A 26,472-nucleotide genomic window follows, 5' to 3' on the forward strand; every position below is an offset into this window, starting at 1 on the left:
CTTGTTTGATTTCTTAGTTGAGATTTGGGTGAAAATTTACAGAGCACATTCATTTTTCATTCAACAGTTCATACACATTTTGTTTTGTGACAATGATTGCAATCCCCATGCTGTAACAGCTCTCTTTCCACTTCCTCCTGGTGGTTACCATTTCTGTGTCCTTCTTTCCTATGTATCCCTGCCCTCTGAGCAATCCCCCTGCGCAAATGCTGCCCTTCTCATCTCCCATGATTGATTATTCTAATATGTGTACCTCTTGTTGTTGTTAAGTGCCATCACATTGGCTCTGATTCATAGCTACCCCATGTACAACAGAATGAAACGCTGCCCAGTCCTGAACCATCCTCACAATCCTTGCTGTGCTTGAGCCCATCTTTGCAGACACTGTCAGTCCATCTCATTAAGGGTCTTCCTCTTTTTCACTGACTCTGTACTTTAACAAGCATGAGGAGGAGTTTACCTATGTAGTATAACTGTTCACCTCAAAGGCCTGTCTAATGTTTGGCTGGAAGTTAAGTCATGGGAATGAGTTCAATTCTACACCCTAAGGTTGACTACTGGCCAAGTCTCAGGAGTTTCACCAGTCTCTATCAGAGTGGTCTTTTTTGCTTTTAATTTTCTTTATAGTGCTTTTTGACAGGTACAAATTTTAGATCTCTATGTAATTAGCTCTTTTCATCTTCTTTTATGGTATGTCTTTATGTGTGCTTATTGAGTCTTTTACCCAAATTTAAATTTTGATATTTTTTATTCTAGTACTGTATTTTCTTCTGGTTAATTTATGTTTTCAGTTTTGATGTATAAAATTTTAATCCATCTTGGATTTAACTTAATAAATGATAGATAAGGTAAGGACCCATATTTTCTTTAAAGTTAAAAATTAGTATACAAGAAAAAAATAAAGTGGGCTTGGAATTTCCCAATTCTATAGTCATAAACTTTTTCCCACTTAAATTTGTTTTTCTGTATTCAAAAATAGTTTGTTCAGAACTATAAAGACTTTAAAAAACACAAACAAAATATAAATACACAAGACAATTTTAAAAAGGAGAAAGATATTTAGCTGGAAAATAGTCAGGGGATCTCCATAAACATTTATGCTATATAATGCATGACAATTTATGATAAAAATTAAGATATCAAAATAATGTCTTCAAATTCAAAAAATGTTTAATGACATGAGAAAATACAAGAATGGAAAAAGAAGCTAAAACCTACCACACACACACACACACACACACACACACTCATATATGTCTAAAGAATAATATATACCAAAATGGATTACTATTATAAGCAGAGAGAACAAACATTTAAAGAATGTTTAAATTGCATTTTTCACAAATCCCAAGTTCTCCTGACTGGCCACTCAATCTATAGTGCCCACTAATCCAATCAGGCCAGCTGAATGTGGGGCACTGTCCTTCCTCACTGGTCCATCTATCCCTCCCAAAGATGCCCACTTTCCAAAAGGATGACTTTGCCAGACAACGGACCACTACTGAAGGAGAAATTAATTGCACAGCTTTCTTCTAGATCCCTGTTCTGGTTACCTAGTGCTACTCTGACAAGAATATACCACAAATGGGATAGCCTTAACAAACAGGAGTTTATTCTCTTACAGAGACTTTAAGTCCAAGTTCAAAGTGCCAGGCTCTAGGGGCTGGGTGAAAGCCCCTCAACCTTGGGGTCCAGCTCTGCCTCCTGCTCTAGGCCCCCTGGAGCAAGAGGCTTTTCTTCACTCAGACAGCTGATGGCTGCTGAGGCTGACAAGCCCAAGGTTGACAAGTAAAAAGCACAGTCCCAATGTTACCAAACCACATGGCAGGCCATTATTTTAAGTCCATTGAAAGTCCCAAGGTAAGCAGAGCATGGCTGTCTGCTGATGGCGACACAGCTACATGCAGGGTCCAAGTGTGCCATAAGATAGATACTATCCCCAAGGCTTCTCCTTATACACAGGAAGCAGACCACATCCCAAAGGCAGCTACCCAGCTGCTTGTGGTAGATCCCACCATGGAGTTAACTGCCAATCTCATCATGGGGAATAAGTACCACTAGCTGCCCAGCCACTCAACCAGGCCCAGCCAAGTTGACATACAAACTTAACCACCACAATTCCACCCCTTGTCAACTTGGCACCTGTACAGATCTTCAATAGGTGGCATCTGTACAAATCTCTTCACTGGGTGACTCCCTAATTCCTGAGTGGCAACCTCACCCCCTTGGCCTGGCAGGCCCTGTTCCTCTCCCTCTTGGGCATGGCAGCCATGCCCCCTCACTCTTGCTCAGCAGCTATGGCTCCATTCCACTAGCTCACATGAACTAGCAGCTCCACACTCCAGAACCGAGTTGGTGAAGGTCTAACTGTTTGAAACCTAGGGGGCTATGATAGTTCAACCCCAAAGGCCATGGTGCTACCCTTTGAGGCTAAGGCAGCTCTGCCTCCCATTTCCTTAGTCTCTCTGCTTCTGTCAATTAATGCCCGAGGCCAACCCACTCTGACAGAAATCTTTCTGCCCAAAGGACACTTAGCTTTCTTGCTCTATGGGCTGGCCAACCTGCTACTCCATTTTATGCCGGTCTCTTCACCAATTAATGCCAAAGGCAACCCACTCCACCAGGAAACCACCTACCCAATGGCACCCGGCTTTCTCCTCCGTGGGCTGGTAAGCCTGTTGCTGTTTAATGCTGGTCTCTGGGTTCTCTTATTGCCATCTTTCATTCTGGTCTCTCTGCCAGTCTCTTGGGTCTGCTCCTGTCATCTCTTATGCCATGTGCCGGGGTCTCTCTGCCAGGGTCTTGGGTCAAGGAAGCACTCCACTCCTGTTTCCACATTTTAGGTATCTGTCAGAGCTGCATCCCACTCTCTCGGTATTCTGTTCTGGTTACCTAGTGCCACTCTGACAAAAATATACCACAATCGGGATGGCCTTAACAAACAGTTTATTCTCTTACACTTTGGAGGCTTTAAGTCCAAGTTCAAAGTGCCAGGCTCTAGGGGTTGGGTGAAAGCCCTTCAACCTTGGGGTCCAGCTCTGCCTCCTGCTCCAGGTCCCCTGGAGTTAGAGGCTTTTCTTCACTCAGACAGCTGCTGGTTGCTGAGGCTGACAAGCCCAAGGTTGACAAGTAAAAAGGCACAGTCCCTATGTTACCAAACGACATGTCAGGCCATTAATTTAAGTCCACTGTAAGTCCCAAGGTCGGCAGAGGATGGCAAGCTGCTGAACAACGACATAGCTACATGAAGAATCCAAGCATGCCGTAAGCTAGAGACTATCCCCAAGGCTTCTCCTTATATACAGGAAGCACACCACATCCCAAAGGCAGCTACTCAGCTGGTTGTGGTAGATCCTACCATGGAATTGACTGCCAGTCTCATAATGGGGAATAACTACCATCAGCTGCCCAGCCACTCAATCAGGCCAAGCCAAGTTGACATACAAACTTAACCACCACAATTCCTGAAAACCTCACGTTTGAATGTAGATCAGGAAAAATTCTAGTTGCTACAACTCTTCTCTCCTGTAAGCCAGAGGAAAGATTCAACATGTGAAGAGGTAGAAAGTGGAGGAGGGGAGGGGAGGAGCCAATGCCTCTCACTGTATCATCGGATTTGCTCATCAACACATCACAGGTCACACTCAGAGTGTGTACAATCTCTAGTCCTTATGCAGGTGAATTGTGTTGAGATTCTATGGGATAAAGCAAATAGAAATCAAATCATCATATTGTTTTGAAATTCCAGTTAATTTCAGGGGATATCATCAAGCTCAAATTCAAGCATAACTGATTTGGTTCAGCACTATGTCCAGCACAAGATCTTGAACACAACATGAGTAGTGAATTTTGATCTTTCCATGTTTATAGGCAGACCTATTGCCAGTCTTCTTGTAACTGGGGAAATTATGGTAACCACAAGACCACCTCTGCTACCTACCCCGGTGCTGGACCTCTCCAGATGTGGCATAAGCTTTGGCTAGTAGTGCACTTGCCTCGGCGGTTTTCGGGCTGACTTCAGTGAAAACGGACACACAGATGGTATAGGCCTGGGATACAGAAAATCATGACTCAGTACTCAGTAAGTACTCAGACAACAGTGTTTCAGTGTTTATGTCTATGTTCTTGAGGGGTTTTCTGTGGCTAGTGGCTCTCATAGAATTGCCAGTTTATAATAGCTAATATATAGGTAATCATGGAGTTAGACGACTGATAGGTTTGAGCTTTGGTTAGTAGGGAACCATGGCCTTGGTAGGGATGTTTCCTAACATTTCTCCCAAATGTGATATTAACAACCTTGACTTGTGAGACTGTCTGTATGTCTTTCCTCGGGCTCACACTTTTCTCACCTATGCTGTTGGACTACATTGCACCTTTTCTATGGTACAGAAAATCCAATATTTCCATTCTTTTTTAGCTGTGGAAGATACTTGAAGGGTTCTCATTTGGACGAAAGAAAAGGTGAGTTTAGCAGTTCAAGGGCAGTTTCAAGTATGCAATACATAAAAGCACCCTAAACGGTTTTCAGATGATAGAGTCAGCATTCCTTCCTAGGTTTTGTTTTCTTGTGGGCATCCGTCAACTTAGCTACCTCCAAGTGAAACATCCTTTTGTTATTTTGACCCTAGACTTGGAAATACAAACAGGTAGACTAGCTTAAAGGGCAAATGGCAGCATTATGCCAAAACATTTTTCATTTAAAAACCCCTTTATGTTTTGCTGATGACCTAAGTTCAGTTGTCCTTAATGGCTTTTTCCTTGGGGTGGAATGACACCAGGTTTCCTCTTCACTCATACTGTAACCTTGATAGAGCTGTGACAAGGAGCGAGAGGGGAACCACTACCTCACATCAGGTCATGCAGCCAATGCACCCACTGTAAGACAGTGTTCTCTGCCCAGGTCACTTAAGGTTGAGGAAGGACTCTTGCGTGGATCTGAAGGGAAGTCAGGGTTAATGTAGAATCAACCCCACCCCCTTGCTCTTCTGGAAACCCAAGGTTCCCTGGCCCAGGGAACTGGCCTGGCCCCAGCCACCCCACCAACCTGTTCCAAGTACTGGATGGCCTGCCGGTGATTCTTCCTCAGCTGCTCAATCTGAGCAATTTCCTCATAGAGACTGATCAGATCGGACGTCTTTTCGCCCTTGGCAGCAATGACATTGCCAATTGCCCTTTCAAAGTATGTCAGGGCTAGGTTCAACCTGTGGATGGCCAAGGAGGCTCTAAAAGAAAAGGGATGAAGGTGGAAAGTGACAGAAAGACCACTTACTTTACAGACACAAAAGTTCTAAGAGCTAAACAATATGGCCTCCACAGGCCAATCATCTCCAAACCCAGCCTTGCAGTAAAGAGTAAACTCACATTACCCTGCATTTTACCCAACTGGTTCCATTCATTAAACCCATTACTGCATCATGCTATAGTCTAGTTTTATCAAATTACAAAAGGAAGACAAATGGTTTCCAGCAACTCACAAGATGCAACTTTACCCATTAACACAGATTCTCTAAAAACAAACATTTATTACCTCTGGCTCCCTCTCTTTCAGTCCAAAGAAAGTTTGTGTTTTGTTTTGCTTAATTTAGTTTGGTTTATTCTTCCTCAGTTGAAAATAAGAAAGGATAGAGAACACAACATAAATATTCCCCAAAGGGGGCTGGTTAAATAAATTGTGACATAGCCATACAATAAATCCTTCACAGACATTAAAAACAAAGCTTTCTTTTTAGATTAACACTGTAGGGAGATAGTAAAAATGTGCTAAGTATAAAAGCAAAATAGAAAACTGTACCTATCACACATACACACACACATCACACAAAGATTAGGAGGAAAAAGACAAAATATCCAAGACAGTTATGTCTGGATGGTGATATTACAAATGACTCTTCTTTTTCATACTTGTCTGTATTTTCAAATTTTCCACAACAAAATTGAGAACATGCATTTTAAAAATGAGCATAAGACACTATTTTGTTGCACTTATCTTTCTAGAGACAGCAAGGCACAAGAAAATGAGTAGCACAAAATTCTATAGTTACCTTTATGAGCATTCTGGGAGCCTATGTTCTCTTCCAAGTAAAACATGGTGGTGATGGTTTCTGTGCGCCATGGAATCCACTCCAACTCACGGAGATGCCGTGGGTGTCAGAGCAGAACTGTGCACCGTAGAGTTTCCCCCATAGGACTCTTCCCGCTAGAGGGCTCTCTCCCCCATGGGGCTCTCCCCACCACGGGGCTCTTCCCCCCACGGGGCTCTCCCCTCCATGGGCTCTTCCCCCCATGGGGGTTTCAACGGCCAATTCTTCAAGAAGTAGATTGCCAGGCCTTTCTTCTAAGGTGCCTCTGGGTGAGCTTGAACTTCTTATCTTTTGGTTAGCAGCCAAGTACATTAACTATTTGTACCACCCAGGCACTCAAAACAAGGTTAAGAATATCTAAATCTCAAGATTATTGTGAAGATACATAAAATCACCTGACAAGTGGCAGATATACAGTCAACATTATTTCCCCCTCACGTACCTTGCCTCCGTCTTTGTATTCCCAAGTTGAATTAAAAATACATATATGTGTACAGCTTTGTGTATACACACACACACACACACACACATATAATTATTTTATATGAGGCATTCCAGCAACAGTTACTTTTTTTTTTAACGTTAGAAGGTTTATCTTTCCCTCAAAGATTAGGATTAATAATCAAGAGAGCACTGTTATGTTACCTGATAATTTCACAAATCTCTTTTGAGCAACCACACCACATAGAGAGATATTACTCAAATTGTTTGGCTTGAACAATCTTGCTTTTGTTTCCCCATCCCTAAAATGGGAGAACGGACTTGCCCTTACCAAATATTTGGTCACTATTAGACATAATTCTCTGTGGTATAGAGGTGAGCTATGGCCTCAGATGCCTCAATTACAATCCTAACTCTTCTACCAACTAGTTGGCACATTGGGTTGCTTAAACTGTGTCTTAATTTTCTTATCTGTGAAATGAAAATAATAAAAATGCTTACCTTACCAGCTTGTGCTGATGAATAAATGATAAATCATACACAGCACAACAGTATCTAGTATGCAGTTAACAGTAGCTACGGTGTAGTTTTGGGAGCTCTGGTGGTGTAGTGCCTAAGGCATTTGACTGCTAACCAGAAGGCTGGTGGTTCAAACCCACCAGCTACTCCTCGGAAGAAAGACGGGGCGATCTACTTCCATTGAGATACTGCCTTGGAAACCCAAGGAGGGGTCGCTATGAGTCTGATTTGACTCGACAGCAGTGAGTTTAGTTTGGTTTTTTAGTATGTAGTTATATTTAATGCACACTGTAACACTTGGAACAGTGCCTGCACAAAGTAGGTGCTCAGTAAACTGTGTACAAAGAATAAATTAAACAAACAAATAAAATGGCATTTATTCTGAAAAAGGAACCAGGCTATCTTTCACATGGGCACAAAACCTTAGTCACCGACCCATGTAACAGCAGCCTCTAATTTATGGTCCTGTGGGCTTCGTCAATACTTTGATTTAGCTCTGGGCATTTCAACATCTCCCTACCACTTCCCACTTGACTGCTAGATTCATGGTTGTTTCCAAGAGGCAGACATGACATATGCATTTCATTTATTTCATTTACTTGCCATTCCATCATCTGCCCCACTGTGCCAAGTACTTACAGTTTTGGAAACAGACTGGTTTCAAGGATGTAAAGATATTTGAAAAATTTAGGGAACAGTAAGCCTTTTATTATCTTATTTTATTTTTTTCTGACAATCTGATGGGCCAGCTCTCGTTTCTAAATATTTTCATTCTCAGAGGATCCCTAACTGAAATGCAAAACAGTTAAGTCTTGTTCTGGCTTGAAGAAATGCCGTGGACTTTGCTTCTACATGGAACAGAACTTTCCTTAAAAATGCACGTGTTGTAACTCACTTGTCACTGAATGTACATGTAGAAACTGTTGAACTGGTCTATGCTTTGCTGTGTATGCTGTCAACAACAACAAAAAAATCATTATTTAAAAAATGTATGAGCTGTGCATAGCTTTCATGGACTTCCAATAAACTGTTTTCATTAAGTGCTCTTTCTTCATCTGTGAAGATGTCACATTTAATGACAGCAGTAGGTTACAATAGAGAAAAAAAAAAAGTAACACAGTTCTAGAATACATGTGAGATGTAGTATGAAGAAGGCTTGAGCCCCTGAGTTCATGGATCCAACAGTTACAAAATATGTCATCTTGGACACTGTTTAACTTCAACTTCGGTTTCCCTGCTCACTCTAATGGGATGATAATTGCACTGACTACCTCAGGGTGGCTGTGAGGATTAAATGGGGCAGTGCACTTAAGGAAGCTCCAAGCACAGCATGTAACCAAAACCCGCTGCTGCAGAGCCAATTCTGACTCATCACAACCCTACAGGACAGACCAGAACTGCCCCAAAGGGTTTTCAAGGCTGTAAATTTTTATGGAAATGGACTACTACATATTTTGGAGCAGCCAGTGGGTTCAAAGCACCAACCTTTTGGTTGGCAGCCAAGCATTTTACCCAGGGCCCACTTGCACAATGAAGACATTTAGTAAACACAAGCCTCGTTGATTCCCATTCCAGATTCCACCTTTCCCCCCAATCTGTCTCCCCTTTCAGAGTATACAGCGCACTCCTGTAACGAATGCCTCACTCATAAAGCATAAGCGTCTCTGAGACTGGAGCTTACCTGCCCAAAGCAATTGTTACGTCTTTCTCTGAGACTTGCAATCCACAAATGCTCCCCGTATGCAATTCTTTCAGCTCCTTCATGCTTCTTTCTGCCTTCTGCAGGTTGAAATAGGCCTCCCTGCCAGTGATTTAGTTGAGGAAAAGGCCAGGCACACAAAGTAAGTCCACTGGGCAAAGAGAGCAGTTGATAAGCAAACAAAAGGGTCCTGTGGGCAAACAGAGCATTTAAAGATGGGCACTTAACTAGGGTCTCCATTCTCCAGCCTCCACTGTCAACAAGGAAGAGTTCTTTAGAAAGGGCAGGGCCCTGGGTTCCTGTGGTGACTGGCTGAACCCTGGGCTGGGGTGAATGCAGGCCCGTGAGGATGAATAGAAACTGTAATTACACTAATTTCCTTCAGAGGCATCTACTGCACGGTAGCAGTTACTCATTTTTGTCAAGTTGGTTCCTATGAATAGAAAGAGAGGGACTAATTCTGCCGAAGGGCTTTCTGGCCATTTGGAAAGTCCAAGCAAAAGCAGGGTAGTTTGAGAGACAAACAGCAGGAAAGAAAGTCCCCTTCATTTCCCAATACCTTCTAGTTCCCTCCTTCTCAGCAGCCTCCTGCTGTGGGTGGGACAGCTGAAGGCCACAGGTCACATTCCACAAGCTGGTCATCTGTTTAGAAGAGACACTGGGGACATGGGGCTCAAAGGGTGCTCACGATTGTTTGTGAATATGAAATGCCCGTAAGTTTTCAAGCAGAGATGGTCCCAAAAGCCTGCCAAAATCACAAGCATTTTGAGGAGAGGGATGTTTAACAGTCCTCCTCTGGAGACATAGAGAACTATTTCTTGTATCTATTTTGCTTGGCCTCTGGCTTCATGAGCTGTATTATCAACAGCATTTCAAAAAAAAAAAAAAAACTGAAATGATCGTTACAATAACCTGAGGAGATTTTAAAAATCCCAACGAACACACATACGTCAGACCTATGAAATCCACATCTCGGGGGTGGGACCCAGACATCAGTAATCCTTAAAGCTCCCCAGGAAATTACAGTGTGCGGCCTTCTTGTCCAGCAGTGCTTTAAATGACCACCCGTTGTCTCCTCTCCTGCATTACCACCAACCAGTCACTCATGTCCTCATCTTTCTCCAACCTGCCTCCATATCACTGCTAATACTGATTTTCTTGGATACATTCAAAGAGTAGGGCAGACTCAGAAAACTTTCAACTGGCTAACTGGGGCTAGAACTGTGCCCCCAGGGAAATCCCTTCCATAGCTCAAGTCAAAGAGGATACAAGTAGACACAGGAGGGAAGTTCAGACCTTTCCAGGTGGAGATGAGTGGTTTGGTGATGGCTTGAGTCTGGGAACCGAGCTACAGGGTGCTGGCTCAATCTCTCTCACCCTTGGTGTAAGAGGACCCATCTGACGTGTGTGACTGACAGCCCTGAGCACCGGACCCCACAGGGAAGGGAAGGATATTGGTTCTGCAGGAGCCAGGCCACTCCCAGAGTGTAGTAGAGGATGATCAGTGTTTCCATGATTTCTTTCTTCTCCTTATTTGAGGTCGTTTTTACCTTCCAGGTCAGCAGTGTGGTCCTGGCTGACTCAGCATGTTTCTTGGCCTGAGCGGGGAGGCCTGGGGAAGTTTGAGGGTGGGTGGCAAGAAACAAAGAGTAAAAAGACATGATTCAGTGAAAGACCCTCCTGGGAGGACATAAGATGGGTAGCGTGATAATGATATGGTCTATAGCAATGGCTCACAAACCCAGCTGTGCCGCAGAATTATCTGGAAAGCCTATGAAGAATACTGATTCCTCAGACTTACTGAGTTGGAACTTCTAGACCATTGGCCCCCAGCTGTATTTTTAACAGACTCCATAAGTGATTCTTAGGCAGCAACTGCACTGGTGGTGGACCTTTTGGAAACCACTGACAAAGACGGGAAGGGAAGCTTAGCGTCCCATTCTCGGTGCTGACGCTAATGCCGTGGGACCTTTTTAACTTGCGAAGGTTCTTCCATGCTCCAAATGTTGAGCAACGACAATTGCTGAAGTTGCTCCTTACGAACACGTAGAATTAGCACGGGAACCAACCAGGCTTGGCCACAGAGTGCTGTGCTTTGAGCTTTCTGGAAAATGCAGCCTATATATACAAGCACTTATGATTGCAATTACTTCCATCTGGAGACTTCGTCAGTCCAAGATGAAGCTAGTGATAGTAATTGGTCACATACATAGAGAGAAGCCAATTTCTAAATGCAGTGAGGGCCTCACTAAGAAGACAAAGGGAAGGCAAAACCCCAGCTGAGAACACTTGTGGGGTTTTCCCCTCTTGTTTTCTAACTAAAGGAGGGTTTTTCTGGGCACTTAGTCAAGCTGCTATTTGTCCATTTAACAGAGAGTGACCTAGGAACATTCGGTTTACAGGATTGTTCCCTCAACCTCCAGCCTCACTTGTGTCTCATGATCCCCGGGGGGAGGGGAAGAAAAAAGCTTTCAGAGAATGTATCCTAGGAGTTACTCTCCACCTTCCTAAAAACAGTAATGGCTGGTGTTCACTTCCTGCCTCTTCTCTTCAGACATCCCCCATTGCTAAGTAGGCCCACCACTCAGCTGTTGGTTTGTCATACTGTGGTGGCTTGCATGTTGCTGGGATGCTGGAAGCTACGCCATCGGTATTTCAAATACCAGCAGGGTCACCCATGGTGGACAAGACAGGTTTCAGCAGAGCTTCCAGACTAAGACAGACTCAAAAGAAAGATGTGGCTGTCCACTTCTGAGAAAACTGGCCACTGAAAATGTTAGGGATAGCAGGGAAGCACTGTCTACTAGAGTCCCAGAAGATGAGCCCCTGAGGTTGGAAGGCACTCAAAATACGACTGGGGAAGAGCTGCCTCCTCCAAGCAGAGTTGACCTGGATGTGAATGGAGTAAAGCTTTAGGACCTTCATTTGCTGATATGGCATGACTCAAAATGAGAAGTGGCAGCAGCAAACATCCATTAATAATTGGAACGGGGAATGTACGAAGTTGGCCCAATGTGCCCCATCCTGATGCCATATTCTTCCCTTCACAACTCCAGCCCCATGTCCTACTCACCTTGCACTGCCTCTGGCCCATGGCACTTGGTTTCACAGTCAGAGTGAAAGCCAACAGCAGCAGGGCTCGTTTGAAAGGACTTGCCTTTTGATGCCTGTAGCTTCATATGTTCCAAGTATGTGCTGGACCTCCTTAATGAATTGTAATAATGAGAGGGAACAAAGCGTTCTCTGGGAGAGCCATAAAGAAGTCTCTGTGGAACACTCAGAGACATCAGGGTCTGTAGGTCTCAACTGGAGAGAAAAATAGACTGCCTCTCCAAGGAGAGGGCTGTCATAAGTTACCAGATAGCAGTGGCTCTCCAACTGACTGTGAATGCAGATTCCTGGGCCTCAATTCACAAGGTCAAAGGTGGGAACCAAGAATTGACATCTATAACATGCACCCTAGGTGATACTGGTACAGGTAATTGAGACTCACACTTTGAGAAAAACTGAGTTAGTAACATCTTCTTGCAGGAAGTGGGGAGCCCTTCTAGGGCCTGAAGAAGGTAGTAACAAAGTAAAAGCTCACAGAAAATTCTGCCTGGGACATCAGAGGCTGGAGTTTCTACTTCAGAGACTAAGACAATAAACTAGGAAAGTAGGGGAGTCTTTTTATCAAATAGGTTGTTCTGGTACAGTGAATTACTTGGTATGGCTTTTCTAACCAGTGTTTGTAACTCCCACCAGATTACTGGGTGGGACCATGCAAATAAGGTGTATGGAATTCTAATGTGAGGATTGGTTAGTTTTGCCATGCTGCTAAGCTCTAGTAGCATAGTGCCTAAAGCACTTAACTGCTAAGCAGAAGGCTGGCGGTTCAAACTCACCAGCCACTCCCCGGAAGGAAGGTTGGGGAATCTACTTCTGTAGGGATACTGTCTCAGAAACCCAAGGAGGGGTTGCTATGAGTCAGGTCTGACTCAATGGCACATAACAACAACAAAGACAGAAGGGAGGATCTCACTGCCATCAAGAAAGAAAAGCGGGAACTGGAGTGGAGTGCATCCTAGGACCCAAGATCCCTGCACTGGACCTCCTTGGCAGAGATGCCCTGGCAGAGATGCCTGGCTGAGAGATGGTCGCAGTGGAACAATGAGGCATGAGACAGAATGGCAGGCTTGCCTGACCCACAGAGTGAGAAAGCTGAGTGCCTTTGGGCAGGACGCTTGCTGGCCGAGTGGGGTGCACATAGGTATACCTCTTGTCAGAGCTATAAGAATTTTGTAACACACTTACCCAAGCAGGGCAGGCTGAGAGGCCAAAGGCTAGAGGCATGCCTGAGGGCATAGCATAGCACAGGGTAGCCTGTCCTGATCCAAGAACTGTATCCTAAGTGCCTTCCTGAACCTGAATTTTAGCCTGTTATGTCCCTAATAAACCCCATAATTGTAAGTATTGTCTGTGAGTGCTGTGTTGCCATTGCAATGAATTATCGAACTTAGAGAAGTAGTGAGTGTTGTGGGAGGAACAGCTGGTGTCAGAGTTAGTAAAAAGATTGGAGGATGGTGGTTATGTCTGGACTGATAGGAATAAGCCTTGGGCTACTGATGGTGACTCTGTTCCCCACTCATGAGATTGAAAGAGGTCAGAGGATACTACCTCAGTGCTCTTTTTGCAGTTGTTTTCCACAAGAACCAGGCAGCCTTTGGGAACATGTCATTAAGAAGGGCAGCAACCAAATTCAGATGCTTCTCTGGAAACTGGTATCATATACAGGGTCAGCAGGAGAAAGAAAGGACCAATAGGAAGAGCTACAAAAACCATTCCTGAATCAGCTCAACTACCCCTCTCGGCTCACTGTTGTTGCATGCCATCAAGTCGGTTCCAACCCTGGAGTCGATTCCGACTCATAGCAACCCTGTATGACAAAGCAAAACTGCCACATAGGGTTTCCTAGGCTGTAACGTTTACAGAAGCAGGTCGCCAGGTCTTCTGTGGAGCCACTGGTGGATTCAAACAGCCAACCTTCCAGTTAGCATCTAAGGGTTTGACCACTGTGCCATGAGGGCTCCTTATGGAGTACATACAAGAGGTAAATATATAGACATCAGAATAGTGGTTTACAGGTGGGAAGGAAGGGAAAATGGGAGCGATTACTGTTAGGGAAGCACTGAGCTTTTCTTTATGGGGATGGAAAATTCAGCAAAGGACCCTGGTGATGGTCACACAGCATGAGTGATGTAACTGATTCCACTGAGCTGTGAATGTAAAACCTGCTGAACTGGCAACTGTGGTTCTGGGAGCAGCACATGCAAATGTAAGCGAACATTCTCATCTCTCTCCTGGGCTTCTACAACAATAAAAAAGGCAAACTAATAGCGTCTATCTTGATGGTTGTTGCAAGGATGAATTTAATTAATTCGTGAAAAAGGATTAAACAGTGCCAGGCACAGGGACATGAAGTGATTCTGCATAAATATTCACTATCATCATGACTATTACCAGGGCCTCTTCCTCTTATGAAGCAGATCACTGTATCTGTCCTTCCTCTGGACATTTTTCATAGCCAGTGAGTGCTCCTCATAGCCACCTCAGTGCTCTTTTTGCAGTTGTTTTCCACAACCATTTCATCAATTCCTCTACTTTAAAACTTTTAAACTTCTTACAGAATCTCTAGAGAAGAACTGCACTCTCAAACGCACACTCGCTTCACATGGGTGGTAGGCTTCTCGCAGGTCAGAGGACCTGGGTTTTATCATCCTTGTCATTTCATGTGTATCAGTTTTGTTTCCTGCAAGCCAAAAAAGAAAGCAGAATTCATGACTTCATGCTCCTGTACTTTCTGATGCCTGAAACAGAGTCCTGAGGACCTGGACAGTTCCCAGTCATAAGAGGCAGCTTGATTAATTTATTGCTTCATTAATAATAAACAAAATATCTTCAGCCAAAATAAGGCCAGGAGCTGACTGTGTATTAACTGTTCATATGCAAGTTCAAGCTGAAGCTGAAGACTGTTAAGACAAGTCCATGAGAGCCAAAATATGACCTTGATAATATCCCTCCTGAATTTAAAGCCAATCTGAAGAACGGATTTGATGCCATGAACATCAATGACCAAAAACCAGATGAGTTGTGGAATGACATCAAGAACATCATACATGAAGAAAGCAAAAGGTCATTAAAAAGACAGAAAAAAAATCTTTCTGACCACAATGGATATCAGAAGAGACTCAGAAATTTGCTCTTGAATAGAAAGTAGCTAAAGCAAATGTTAAAAATGACAAGATATGACAACTGAACAGAAGATTTCAAAGAGCAGCTCAAGAAGACAAAGTCAATTAGTATAGTGAAATGTGCAAAGACCTGGAGTTAGAAAACCAAAAGGGAAGAACATGCTTGTTATTTCTCAAGCTGAAAGAACTGAAAAAAAATTCAAGCCTTGAGTTGGAATATTGAAAGTTTCCATGGGCAAAATATTGACTGATGCAGGCAACATCAAAAGAAGATGGAAGGAATATGCAGAGTCATTGAACCAAAAAGAATTGGTTGATGTTCATCTATTGCAAGAGGTGGCACATGATGAACTAATGGTATTAAAGGAAGGAGATGAAGCTGCACTGAAGGAACTGGTGAAAAACGAGGCTCCAGGAATTGATGGGATACCCACTGAAGATGTCTCAACAAATGGATGCTATGCTGCAGCCACTTACTCATCTATATTTGGAAGACAGCTACCTGGCCAATGGACTGGAAGAGATCCATGTTTGTACCCATTTCAAAAAAAGGTGATCCCACAGAATGTGGAAGTTAGTGAACAATATCATTAATATCACACTCAAGTAAAATATTGCTGAAGATAAATAAAAAACGGTTGCTACCATATATTGACAGGAAACTTCTATAAATGCAAGCTGGATTCAGAAGAGAATAATGCTTATAACTTCCATTTCCTCTCATAAGCTCTTATCTCAAACATTCCTTCATGCTTATGATTCTCCTCCTCGCCTCCCTAGTGCTGGCTCCAAATTTCACTATGTCCTGCCAGATTTCTTTATTGCAATTGAAAATCAATATGGAAAAAAAAAAAAAACATATTGGACTCCTCATTTGTCTCCCCAGATCACATCTCCTTCATGATTGACTCATCTCTGAAAGTGGCACCAGCAGGGGCCTAAAACTCAAGAACCATCTTTGAGTCCCACTTTTCCTTACCCCCAAATTGAATACCATGTCCTGCCAATTCTTCCTTCACAGTCGTTTTAAAATCATCATTTTTCAAGAGGTAATATATTTTCAGAGAAGTCCTGATGGTACAGTGATTAAGCTCTCAGCTGCTAAACTAAGGTCAGCAGTTCACACCTGCCAACTCTTCCGTGGGAGGAAGATGTGGCAGTCTGCCTCTGTGAAGATCATATAGCCTCGGTACTATGTTATGCCAGTTAAGCTTGATGTCCCCTGTGACTATGGTCTGAAACCCACAGTCTTAGCGACTCTCTCTCTCAAGGTGTTTGGTTGAGGCTAAGAAGTTACCATACCATTGCCTCCTGTTAGCTCTACTATATACATATTGTTGTTGTTGTTGTTGTTATTTGCCATCAAGTTGGCCCCGAATCATAGTGACCCCTCCTTGGGTTTCCGAGGCAGTATCACTACGGAAGTAGGATTGCCCAACCTTCCTTCCGAGGAGTGGCTGGTGGGTTTGAACCGTCAGCCTTCTGGTTAGCAGTCAAGTGCCTCAGGCACTCTGCTACCAGAGCTCCTATATACATGGACATTTTTATAGCACATACAAATATGTACATAGGAATATCATCTGCCAAACCCATATATGGTCATGGGTGTATTCCTATTTGCCTACCCATACCTAGTCATCTTGCTTGTCTACCTAAGTATCTACCAGTAGATTAATGTTGGTGATTACTGACCATGCAGGATTGTGTATGTAATAAGTGTTTACTTTTGTCATCGATAATTCTTGTGCACGTCTCCATGTCTTCCTTTTCCTTAGTGATATTATGCTGATCACCACTTTCAGTATATTGCCTTTCCCTTCACCCAAGGCAATATGTGTCTCTTACTTAGCTAGTAATTTCCCTCTCTCTTCCTTTCCTTGTAGCCATCAAAGAATGTTTCTTTCCATGTGTAAATTTTTCTTCACTTTTCATAATACTGGAGTTCATACTACTTTTGTGAACAGTGACTGGGGCCTTAAAAGCTTGCAAGCAGCCATCTAAGATGCAACTATTTATTTCTCCTCATCCAGAGCAAAGAGGAGTGAAGAAAATCAAACTCATATGGAAACAATTAGTCCAAGGGACTAATGGACCATGGGAACCTCAGCCTGACACCAGAAGTGGTAGATGGTGCCTCACTCCCAAAGCCAACCACTTGAAGAGAGATCATAATTGGAGATTTTGGATAGAGCGGGAGAAAAATGTGGAAGAAAACTCAAAATCATAAAAAGACCAGGCTTATTGGTCTGATACAGCCTGGTGGAACCCCCAAAATGATGGCCCTTAGCCACTCTTTGGGCCTAGAGTTGAACTCACACCCAAGGCTCAACTTTCAGCCAAACAATAGACAGATCTATGAGGTGAACAGTAACCACCAGGGAGGTACACTCCTTAGAACAATCAACCATTTGCCTAGGGACAAAGCTCAGAAGGCAGGAATGGACAGGAAAGGACACAGGGAGGAGGTGGCAGGAGTGCTGTTATATTGTGGGGATTGCAATCCATATCAAGAAACAAAATGTGTATGAACTATTGAATGGAAAACCAATTTGTCCTATAAACTTTCACCCAAATCACAATGCAAAGTTTTTTCAAAAAAAGATTATAACCTTGGAAATCCTAAAGGCAGTTCTACTCTGCATACACGGGGTTGCCATGAGTAGGAATCAACTTGATAGCAAGGAACATGTGCCAGCGTGTGTATGTATTAGTCCCCTACTGACAGATACTTAGGTTGTTTCCAGTCTTCTACTACTGCAAATAATACTGCAAAGAGTAAACTTATCCACACATCATTTTATAAGTGTATACTTAAGAAATATTACCAGAAGTGGGATTTCTCGTTTAAAGGATAAGTGTATCTGCCCTTCACAGATGCTTGAATCCTCACTTTCTCACCTATTCCCACTGTCACTAGACTAGTTTTGGACCTAGATGATTGACACAGCTCCTATTCTAGCTATCATTGCTACATTAATCTTTCCAAAATGGCACTTAGTTTTTTTCATCTTTCTTCTGGAAGATCTCCAATAGCCCTCCTTGCCTACCAAATAAAGTACAAATTCCTTAGCCTATATTTGAAACCACTATGGTCTGTCCATCTCCTTCTTTATACTCTCCTGTCCAGGTCCATCTTACCAGTCCTCATCTTAGCCAGACAGTTCTGCTCACTGCTTTCTAAACAAACGTTGAACTAACCCTCACGCCTTTGTCCATGCCTTTCTCTTCATCAGAAATGCCCTCTCTCATTCTGCCTACCCAATCCATAGTCATTTTTTAAGATCTAGCTCAAATTTTATGCCCATCCAGAACCTGTCACTTAGCACCCAACTTTCCCAATGCATTGTATTTAAATCAATTACAGGGCATTTATTTTACATGTCCTCAACCGTAGTTATGTCTCCATCCAGCTCACCTTCCACACTTAGGTTGTAAGCCCTTTGAGGACGAAGACTATGCCTTCTATATCTTACACTTCTCAAAGTGCCTTTCGCAGTATTTCACATGGAGACATTTCTCACTAAATACTCACTGAGAAACTGTTTACTGACATAAATCAGCCTTTTGGCTTGCCCTCCATACTCTAATGCTAGAAATGGCTCCAAGGGGAGTGAGGAAAGCAGATCTGGCGGCTATAAAACATGCATATGTGCAGCGAGGCATAGAAACACAATGAGACACATATCCCATCTACACAGAAGGCTGGCTCATAAATTCTGTCCATTTTAGTTTCAGGATTAGTGACAAAAAAACTAAGAGGAGCTCAGCAAGCACTTCATCCCTCTTGAAAGTTAATGATTTTTCACAGCCTTAGTTGTTTTATTCCACAGACCACAGACTTTAAAAAGTTAAAGAGATTAGGTCAGGATTACAATTGAAATAAAAGGCACTGGGCAATTCTCAAAGGTCATGCTCATAATCTGTTCCAGGGAAACTCCAGGCTGGGTACCAGAATGTCTGGGCTCAAGGCTGGGCAGTTACGCCACGTAGGCACTTCACCTGATCAAGAAGGAAGATTGGGCAATCTACTTCCAGAGTGATACTCCCACTGAAACCCAAGGAGCGGTTGGATCCAACTCGAAGGCAGTGAGGTTTTTTTTTTTTTTTCTTTTCTCAACAAACAAAAATCTTTTCTTTACAATGTTGTTGTTATGTGCCGTCAAGTCGGACCCGACTCATAGCAACCCCTCATTTGGTTTCCGAGGCAGTATCACTACGGAAGTAGATTGCCCCATCTTCCTTCTGAGGAGTAGCTGGTGGGTTTGAACTGCCAGCCTTCTGGTTAGCAGTCAAGTGCCTTAGGCACTATGCTACCAGAGCTCCCTTTCTTTACAATAGGAAAACTTTCTTTCCCTTCAACTTACTACCCCAAATGTGGTTCTTCATTCATGCAGCAGGAAGAACTGAATTGGGGGGTGGGGTGGGAATGATGTTCCCGTCATCTTTTCTGATATGAGCTATTCAACCATTTTCATTCAGACTGGAATCTAATGGGAAAAGTAAAACTCAGGGTCAGTTTGTGTCTGATGATGGAAAGGACTGATTTCAGAAGCTGTTGTTGTTAGGTTCTGTTGAGTCATCTCTGACTCATAGTGACCTTATGCACAACAGAACGAAACACTGTATAGTCCTGCGTCAGCCTCCTGATCCCTGCTATACCTGAGCCCATCACTGCAGCTACTGTTTCCATCCATCTTGTTGAGGGCCTTCCCCTTTTTTGTTGGCCCTCCGCTTTACTAAGCATGATATCCTCCTTCTCCAGTGAATGATTCCTTCTGATAACATGAGCAAAGTAGGTGAGACGATTTCAGAAGATGAGGGTCAATGTCCTTCCATAGTTCTGACACAGTGATCTAACCAAGTCAATGGAGGCAGCAACTGGCCTTGCCCTAGGTTCAGAGAAAGCTCCCTATCAAACACTTCCTGTACCCTTCCACTCCTCCCCCTCCAGTTCAGGCCATCACCACCTCATGCCTGAATTCCAGCAGGAGTGCCCTAGCTCATCTCCCTGAATCTGAGCCCTCCCAGGACCCAAGCAGCATACTGGTCAGTGCCAAGCCTAGTGCTGCTGACCTACCAATTGCCAAATCCATGCGTCTCTCTTCAGCAATTTTCTTTACTTGACTCTCTATCATCTGAATCTGTTGAAACCCTGCTGTACTTCTTTTTGATATCTCCTTGTACTTCTGTTTGAAATCTTCTCTCCTTCTTTGACACAGCCTCCTGATTCTTCCATTTCCTTTACTGGCTTCTCTTCTGCTACTCATTCCAAAGGCCTTAGCCTTCTGTATTCTGCCTCTTCCTCCCTCATTCTACATACCGCTTATAATCAATCTCATCCACACCTACAACCTTAACTCACTCCTGTGCGCTAATTCCTCCCAGGATCTAGCTACTGCAGTCAAATTCAGGAGCCTCCATCTGTCAACAAATATTCATTGAATTCTGACTGCAAAATTCCTACCATGATTATACTGTGTGTTAGCTCTAACAAATAGATCACTGCCTTTATCCCTGCATCAGAATCCATTCTAATAGCAACATTTCTCTAAGATTAGGGCTCTTGCCATTCCCCAAGCCAGACTTTCAAGGTATTTGAGTTTTGCCTTTGGAACGCCAGTCCCATTACTGGGCTTGCTTCCCTAATTCTGGCTGCACATTTGCCTGTCCTTCCCCAGCTGACCTATGGCTGGATAATGTCCATTGTCCATTTGCAGTTGTTAGCAAGTCATTTAGCCTCTCTGTGCCTCAGTGTCCTCATCTGCAAGCTAAGGATTATAAAATCATCTCCCTCCATGGCATATTGTGAGGATTAAATGAGACTAGCTTAGTACACACCAAGTACTTAATTATTATCATCATTATTATCTTCATTACTGAGATCCTCACCATACTGTCTCAAGCATGGACCTTCCCCTCTTCTTGAGAAGGTGTGAGTTGGGGGCAGAAAGGAACCCCTCCTCTTATCACCCTCCCTCCTCTTATCGCCCCCTCCCCTGTGGCTGTGTGTGGGCTCAGTGCATCCCTCACAGGTTGCCCACCCACAGCCAACTGTGGAAACTCAGTACCTCTCAAAGTCAAGTAACCATAAGCCAGGTTGGCCAAAGCCTGTGCACATTTCCAATGTTCTTCCCCAAAAATAATCCGGGAAAGGATGACACAGCGAATCAGCTCCTGGTTTGCTCGGGTGTTCTACGGAGAGCAAATAAATCATTAATATTTTGGAAAGAAATATCTTTGCTCTACGTTCTTGTTACTGGAATATACAACTGAATTCACCTTTCTTCTTTTTTCTCTTCTCTGTCCTTCCCATCCTACGTCCAATGTAACAAGTCCTGTTGGCTACAAGTTAATCCTAATCCTCAAACCAATCCCTTCTCCTCATTTCTGCCATGAGTCCCTAGTCCAAGCCACCCTCATCTTTAACCCACTGACCACAACAGCCTTTCCTGTTTTACTGTTTTATCTAGCTCCTCAGTCTACTTTCTCCAGAATAGCCACACTGACTTATTTTAACTTTTTATTGTGGAAAATTTTCAAAATATACAAAAATAGCATGGATAATCAATTACTTGGTGTGGTAGTTAAGGTAATATGTTAACTTGGCTGGGCCTGGTTTTGAGTGATGAGACTGGCAATTAACTCCATGGTGGAATCTGCCACAAGTAGCTGAGTAGCTGCTTTAAGGATGTGGTCTGCTTCCCATATGTAAGGAGGAGATTTGGGAATGGTCTCTAGCCCTTTGGCATGCTAGAACCCTGCATGTAGGTGGGTCTTCATTCAGTAGCCTGCCATGCTCTACCAATCTTGGGACTTTCAAAGGACTTGAATTAATGGCCTGCTGTGTGGTTTGGTAACTCTGGGACTGTGCCTTTTTATGTGTCGACCTCGGGTTTGTCAGCCTCAGCCGCCAGCAGCTGCCTGAGTGAAGAGACACCTCCAGCTTCAGTGGGCTGGGAGCAGGAGGCAGACCTAAAGCCCAAGGTTGAGGGGCTTTCACCCAGCCCCTAGAGCCTGGCACTTTGAACCTGGACTTATAGCCTCCCAAATTGTAAGAGAATAAACTGTTTGTTAAAGCCATCTCACTTGTGGCATATTCCTGTCAGAGCAGCACTAGGTAACCAGAACACTTGGCTTCATCATGAGTTATCTACTCAAGGACAATCTTGTGACACAACCCTACCCCCATCTACCTGTCCTCCCCCCTCTATTATTCTCAAGAAAATTTAAGACATTTATCATTTCATCCATTAACATTTCTAAGTATCAGTAAAAGATAAAAACTTAAAAAAAAACATAACCACAGTACTATTATCTTACAAAAAAATCAATAATGCCTTAATATCATATGTCTTATAAATCTAGAAATTATTTCATAAATCTGTATATTTTAGTTTAAATCAAAATTCAATTACAGTCCACACATCACATCAGCTGGTAGATCTCTGAAGTTCCTTTTCATCTATAAGTTCCCCCCTATTTATGGATTGGATTGTGGCCTCCCCTCAATACATATCAAAGTCCTAACCACTGTACCTATGAATGTGACTCTGTTTGGAAACAGGAGTTTCCTTTTGTTGTCTTGATGAGGTTATACTGGAGTAAGGTGAGTGCTAACCCTAATCTTTTCTGAGTGGTATTTTAGGGGGAAAAAAAAAGATACAGAGAGGCATACACAAAAGGGGAGAGAGATACTATGTAAAGATGTAGGTATAAGCAGCCAAGAAATTCCAAGGTTACAAAAGCAGAAAGAAACAATGATCTTCCCCTAGAGCCCAAAGAGGGAGACAGAGAGGGTGTCCCGCACTGTAGAAGCCCTCAATTCAAAATCCTAGCCTCCAGAACTGTGAGAAAATAAATTTCTGTTCTTGTAAGCCACCTACTTATGGTATATTTTGTTACGCAAGCACTATGAAACAAAATACCCTCCATTTCGATTCTTTCTCACGTCAATTATTTGTTAAAGAAACTGGGTCATTTAGTCCCTTGTGCTTCACACAGCCGTGAATTCTTTGCTTGCATCTTCATGGTGTCACTGACTGTATCCCTCCATTCTCTGGTCTGCCTTTGAATTGGTTGTTGGATTTAGAACCCTGGTTTGTTTTGGGCTTTTTTTTCTCCCCTTTCCTTTTTTAGAAAGACTACTTCATAGGTGGTGGTGTGGTTTTTCATCAAAATACAACTAATATTTCATCTCTTTTTTTCTGATGTTAGAACTGGATGGATCAATTCATAAGAGATTGTAAAATGTTGATATGCTAAGTCCATCCTTCTGTCTTCATTTATTAGCTAGTAGGGTCACTATGAGTTAGCATCGACTCAAGGGCAATGGCTTTGGTTTTGGGGTTTATAATGATCACATAGGATAAAGTACAGGGTCAGTGAGAAAGGGGACAACCCTCAACGAGATGGATTGACACAGTGGCTACACAATGGCAAGTATAGCCAAGATCGTGAGGATGGAGACAGGACCCAGTAATGCTTTCTTCTGTCATACACAAGTTCTCTATGAGTCAGAGCTGACTCAATGACACCTAACAACAACAACATAATTCTACAAAAAGGAATTTCCCTTCATTTCCTTTTTGGTTCCTCAACAGCACAGTTCACATTAGAAAGGCAGAGTATGTGATTTATTCTTTACCTTTATTTGCCAGATTTGAACATAATGAGTTCATTCACTAGTACCCTCCAAAGGTGACCAAATAGGTTTTATTATTACTATTATTATACATTTTTGGATTTGTAGGCATGTTTGATGTGCTGGCATGATCTTTTAATATAAATTAGGTTGTGTGACTCTCCCACTCCAAACCTTTTGACTTTTTATTCCAAATAAAATCTAAAGTACTTACCATGGCCTTCAAGGCTATGCATAATCTGGGTCTAGGGTAATGAGCTCCCTGATATCACTTCCTACCATTCTCTCCCTCTCTTCCTACTCACTCTGCTAGAGCCGTACCAACCAGCAGTTCCTCAACATGACAAATTCATTCTAATTCAAGGAGTTTGTATTTGCTATTCCCCCTGCTTGGGATGCTCTTCTATGTTGTTAACTCTCTGACTTCATTTTGTTCACTCCAGAGAGGCCTTTCTTGGCTACTTTATCTAGAACAGCCTCTTAGCATATTACTTGCTACCCGCTTATAGGTTTTATTTTTCCTTCATTACTTACCTGTCTCTAATATTGCATTAATACTGTTCTCTGCTTGTCTATTATCTGTCTCCCCCAATACAAGATCAGATCCTTGGAGGCATAAGTTCACTCCTCATGTTCACTGCTGTATGCCCAGTACCTAGCACACAGGAGGGGCTCATTTCATATTTGCTGAACGAATCATCTATTAGCAAGGATAGGGGAAGAGCTGACCTGCACCAAGGGAACTCATAGGCAGAGCACTAGAATTCATAAAATCACATCATCAAAGCATAGATTTCAGTGAATTGAGAAATACAGCCATTTATTGGCTGTACTGATAGGCAAGGCCAAGCACTCATTTCCTGGTGATGTGAAAACAGCACGTCAAGCTCAAACCTTTGCTTGACGTGCTGGTTGTTTGCTAAATATGCTAATTTGGGAAAGATCACCCTGAGCCTCAGCTTCCTTTTCTGAGATTTGGGTATCTACCCCATCTACCTCATAGAGTTATAGTGAGGAAAAAAGACTCAGCATCAAAGTGATCGAAAAAAAAAAAAAAAAAAGTGATCCAAAATCTTGCTACCTAAATGTAACCAGCTTAAAGAGTGGTGCAGGCCCAGTAGAGCCTGAGATGGGTCCAAGGATTCTCCCACCTGATGGTTCACCTGCTCCCTGCTCAAATATATGGAAGTAAGCAGCGTTACGGGGACATTTCCTGCAATGCTTTAAAAGCATTCCACTACCATTTTTGAGTGCTCAGTGTGGACTGATCACAACTACAACCAAGTTCTATTTTGAAGAAGCAGAAAAACATGGTCAGGGGTTGGAGCGGGGAGTCACTGGTTTGGGAGCCCAAGGTCTTGAGTTCTGTTCCTGGCTCTGAACATCCTGTATTCATCCTCCCCCAAAATCTCTGCCCCAAGGAAACATAGCCAAGCAACATGGCTATAGAGGTCAACCCGGTACTGCTGCTGCTGCTGGTGACAATGCGTGGCACTGTCCCGGTTCTGCAGGGCTGTGAGAAATGAGTAGGATGAAAGCTTTGCTGTCCCTCAGATTTAACTCTGAAAGTCTAAATCTTTGTCATTACCCAATCTGACCAAGGATTTTCAACCCTTCAAATCTCACACTTGTTCTCCATGCAAGACAGTGCTTAATTGCTTCTAGAAATGATCTTTCTAGCCTGGATTTATGAAATGCTAATGGGTCCAGGACAATTCTGCTTTGCAAACATTCTAGGTATATTACAGAGGACTCATTTAGGGAGGTACCAGTCTCTACATCTGTGGTACCTCCCAGCCTCTCCTAAACCATCTGCAGACCATTTTTTCGCACGTTTACCTTAAGATCATTTTCTCCCTTGATGAGAAAGTCACTATAAAAACTCCTCTGTTGGCAGACAATGCTCTGGAAGCAGGCTGGGCCTGCATTCTAATGAAGAAGGGTGTTACTGTGTTCGTGTTCCTGGGTTCCAACACTCATGATTATGCCCTTACTCAGAGATCCTAGTTCCCAAGCACTTGACTCACTCCTAGAAGTGCATACCTGGACTCTGACCTCTGCAGCTATCTCCTGTTTCTGGTCCTTTGCTTTGCTTACGATTCCACTGTAACCACAGGCATCTGACCTACACCCTTATCAAGCCTGAGCCTAGATCTCTGCCTGGTTATCTTTGTTCTCAACCTCCTGCCTCAATACCCTAAGCCCTTCTGGGTGATGTTTTACAAAAATGGAAACCAGACACAGAAAGGCACACAAATGGGGGATTACTCAAGATGAACTTGTAACTCAAATGTATCATCCTGAAACCTTCCAAGGAAAATTAAAAAAAAAAAAAAAATTAATTAAAGGTAATCAAATAGCAACAGGAGGAACCAAATATTATTTTCTTTTATTATTTTTTATTTTAAGAGCTTGTTTTGCGTTCAACGTAACGTGTGCATTTAGTTTCATTCCCCATTCACCATGTTCAACTCCAACCCAGTCTCCTCCCCTCCCTGCCCTGCAACCATCCCTCTGTGCCCCTCATGCACTCCTGTTTGTCCTGCATTTCCTCAGTTTGAATGTTGGTCCTCTGGTGTCCCACAGTCTACTGCTCCAAGGGATGTATTACCATAGAGTATGTAAGTACGTCATCTTGGGTTGAGTGGTCTGCGTGTACATCTTGTTAACCATTTGGGCTGGGAGCCCACCTCTGTGGGTGAGCTTTCTTCCAGGCACAGAATGTATTCCAGGGCCATAGTATTGGGAGTCTCACCAGATGTCATCTGACCAGTAATTCTGGTCATTATTGAGTTTTTGGATTTTGTTCCACATTTTTCCTCCCACTCTATCCAGGATCTCCAGATTTGATCCTTTCCTGAG

The 26,472-nt window shown here is 43.1% G+C and overlaps 1 protein-coding gene across 1 annotated transcript in view; it reads right to left on the reverse strand.

Moving 5' to 3' along the window:
• The window catches only part of TTC23L (tetratricopeptide repeat domain 23 like), a 104,273-nt gene that overhangs the window by 48,486 nt on the left and 29,315 nt on the right, over window positions 1–26,472 (reverse strand). Inside the window, exons 3-7 of the mRNA XM_042783273.1 lie at window positions 21,038–21,161; window positions 10,195–10,351; window positions 8,722–8,847; window positions 5,045–5,222; window positions 3,941–4,049 (exon numbers count right to left, since the gene is read on the reverse strand). Of these exons, the coding sequence (XP_042639207.1) occupies window positions 3,941–4,049; window positions 5,045–5,222; window positions 8,722–8,847; window positions 10,195–10,351; window positions 21,038–21,161 (694 nt within the window). The remainder of the gene's footprint in view (window positions 1–3,940; window positions 4,050–5,044; window positions 5,223–8,721; window positions 8,848–10,194; window positions 10,352–21,037; window positions 21,162–26,472) is intronic.

The sequence above is a fragment of the Orycteropus afer genome, unplaced genomic scaffold, assembly GCF_000298275.1.
Source record: "Orycteropus afer afer isolate SDZICR_OR568_19922 unplaced genomic scaffold, OryAfe1.0 scaffold00804, whole genome shotgun sequence".
In the NCBI taxonomy this organism is placed as follows: domain Eukaryota; kingdom Metazoa; phylum Chordata; class Mammalia; order Tubulidentata; family Orycteropodidae; genus Orycteropus; species Orycteropus afer.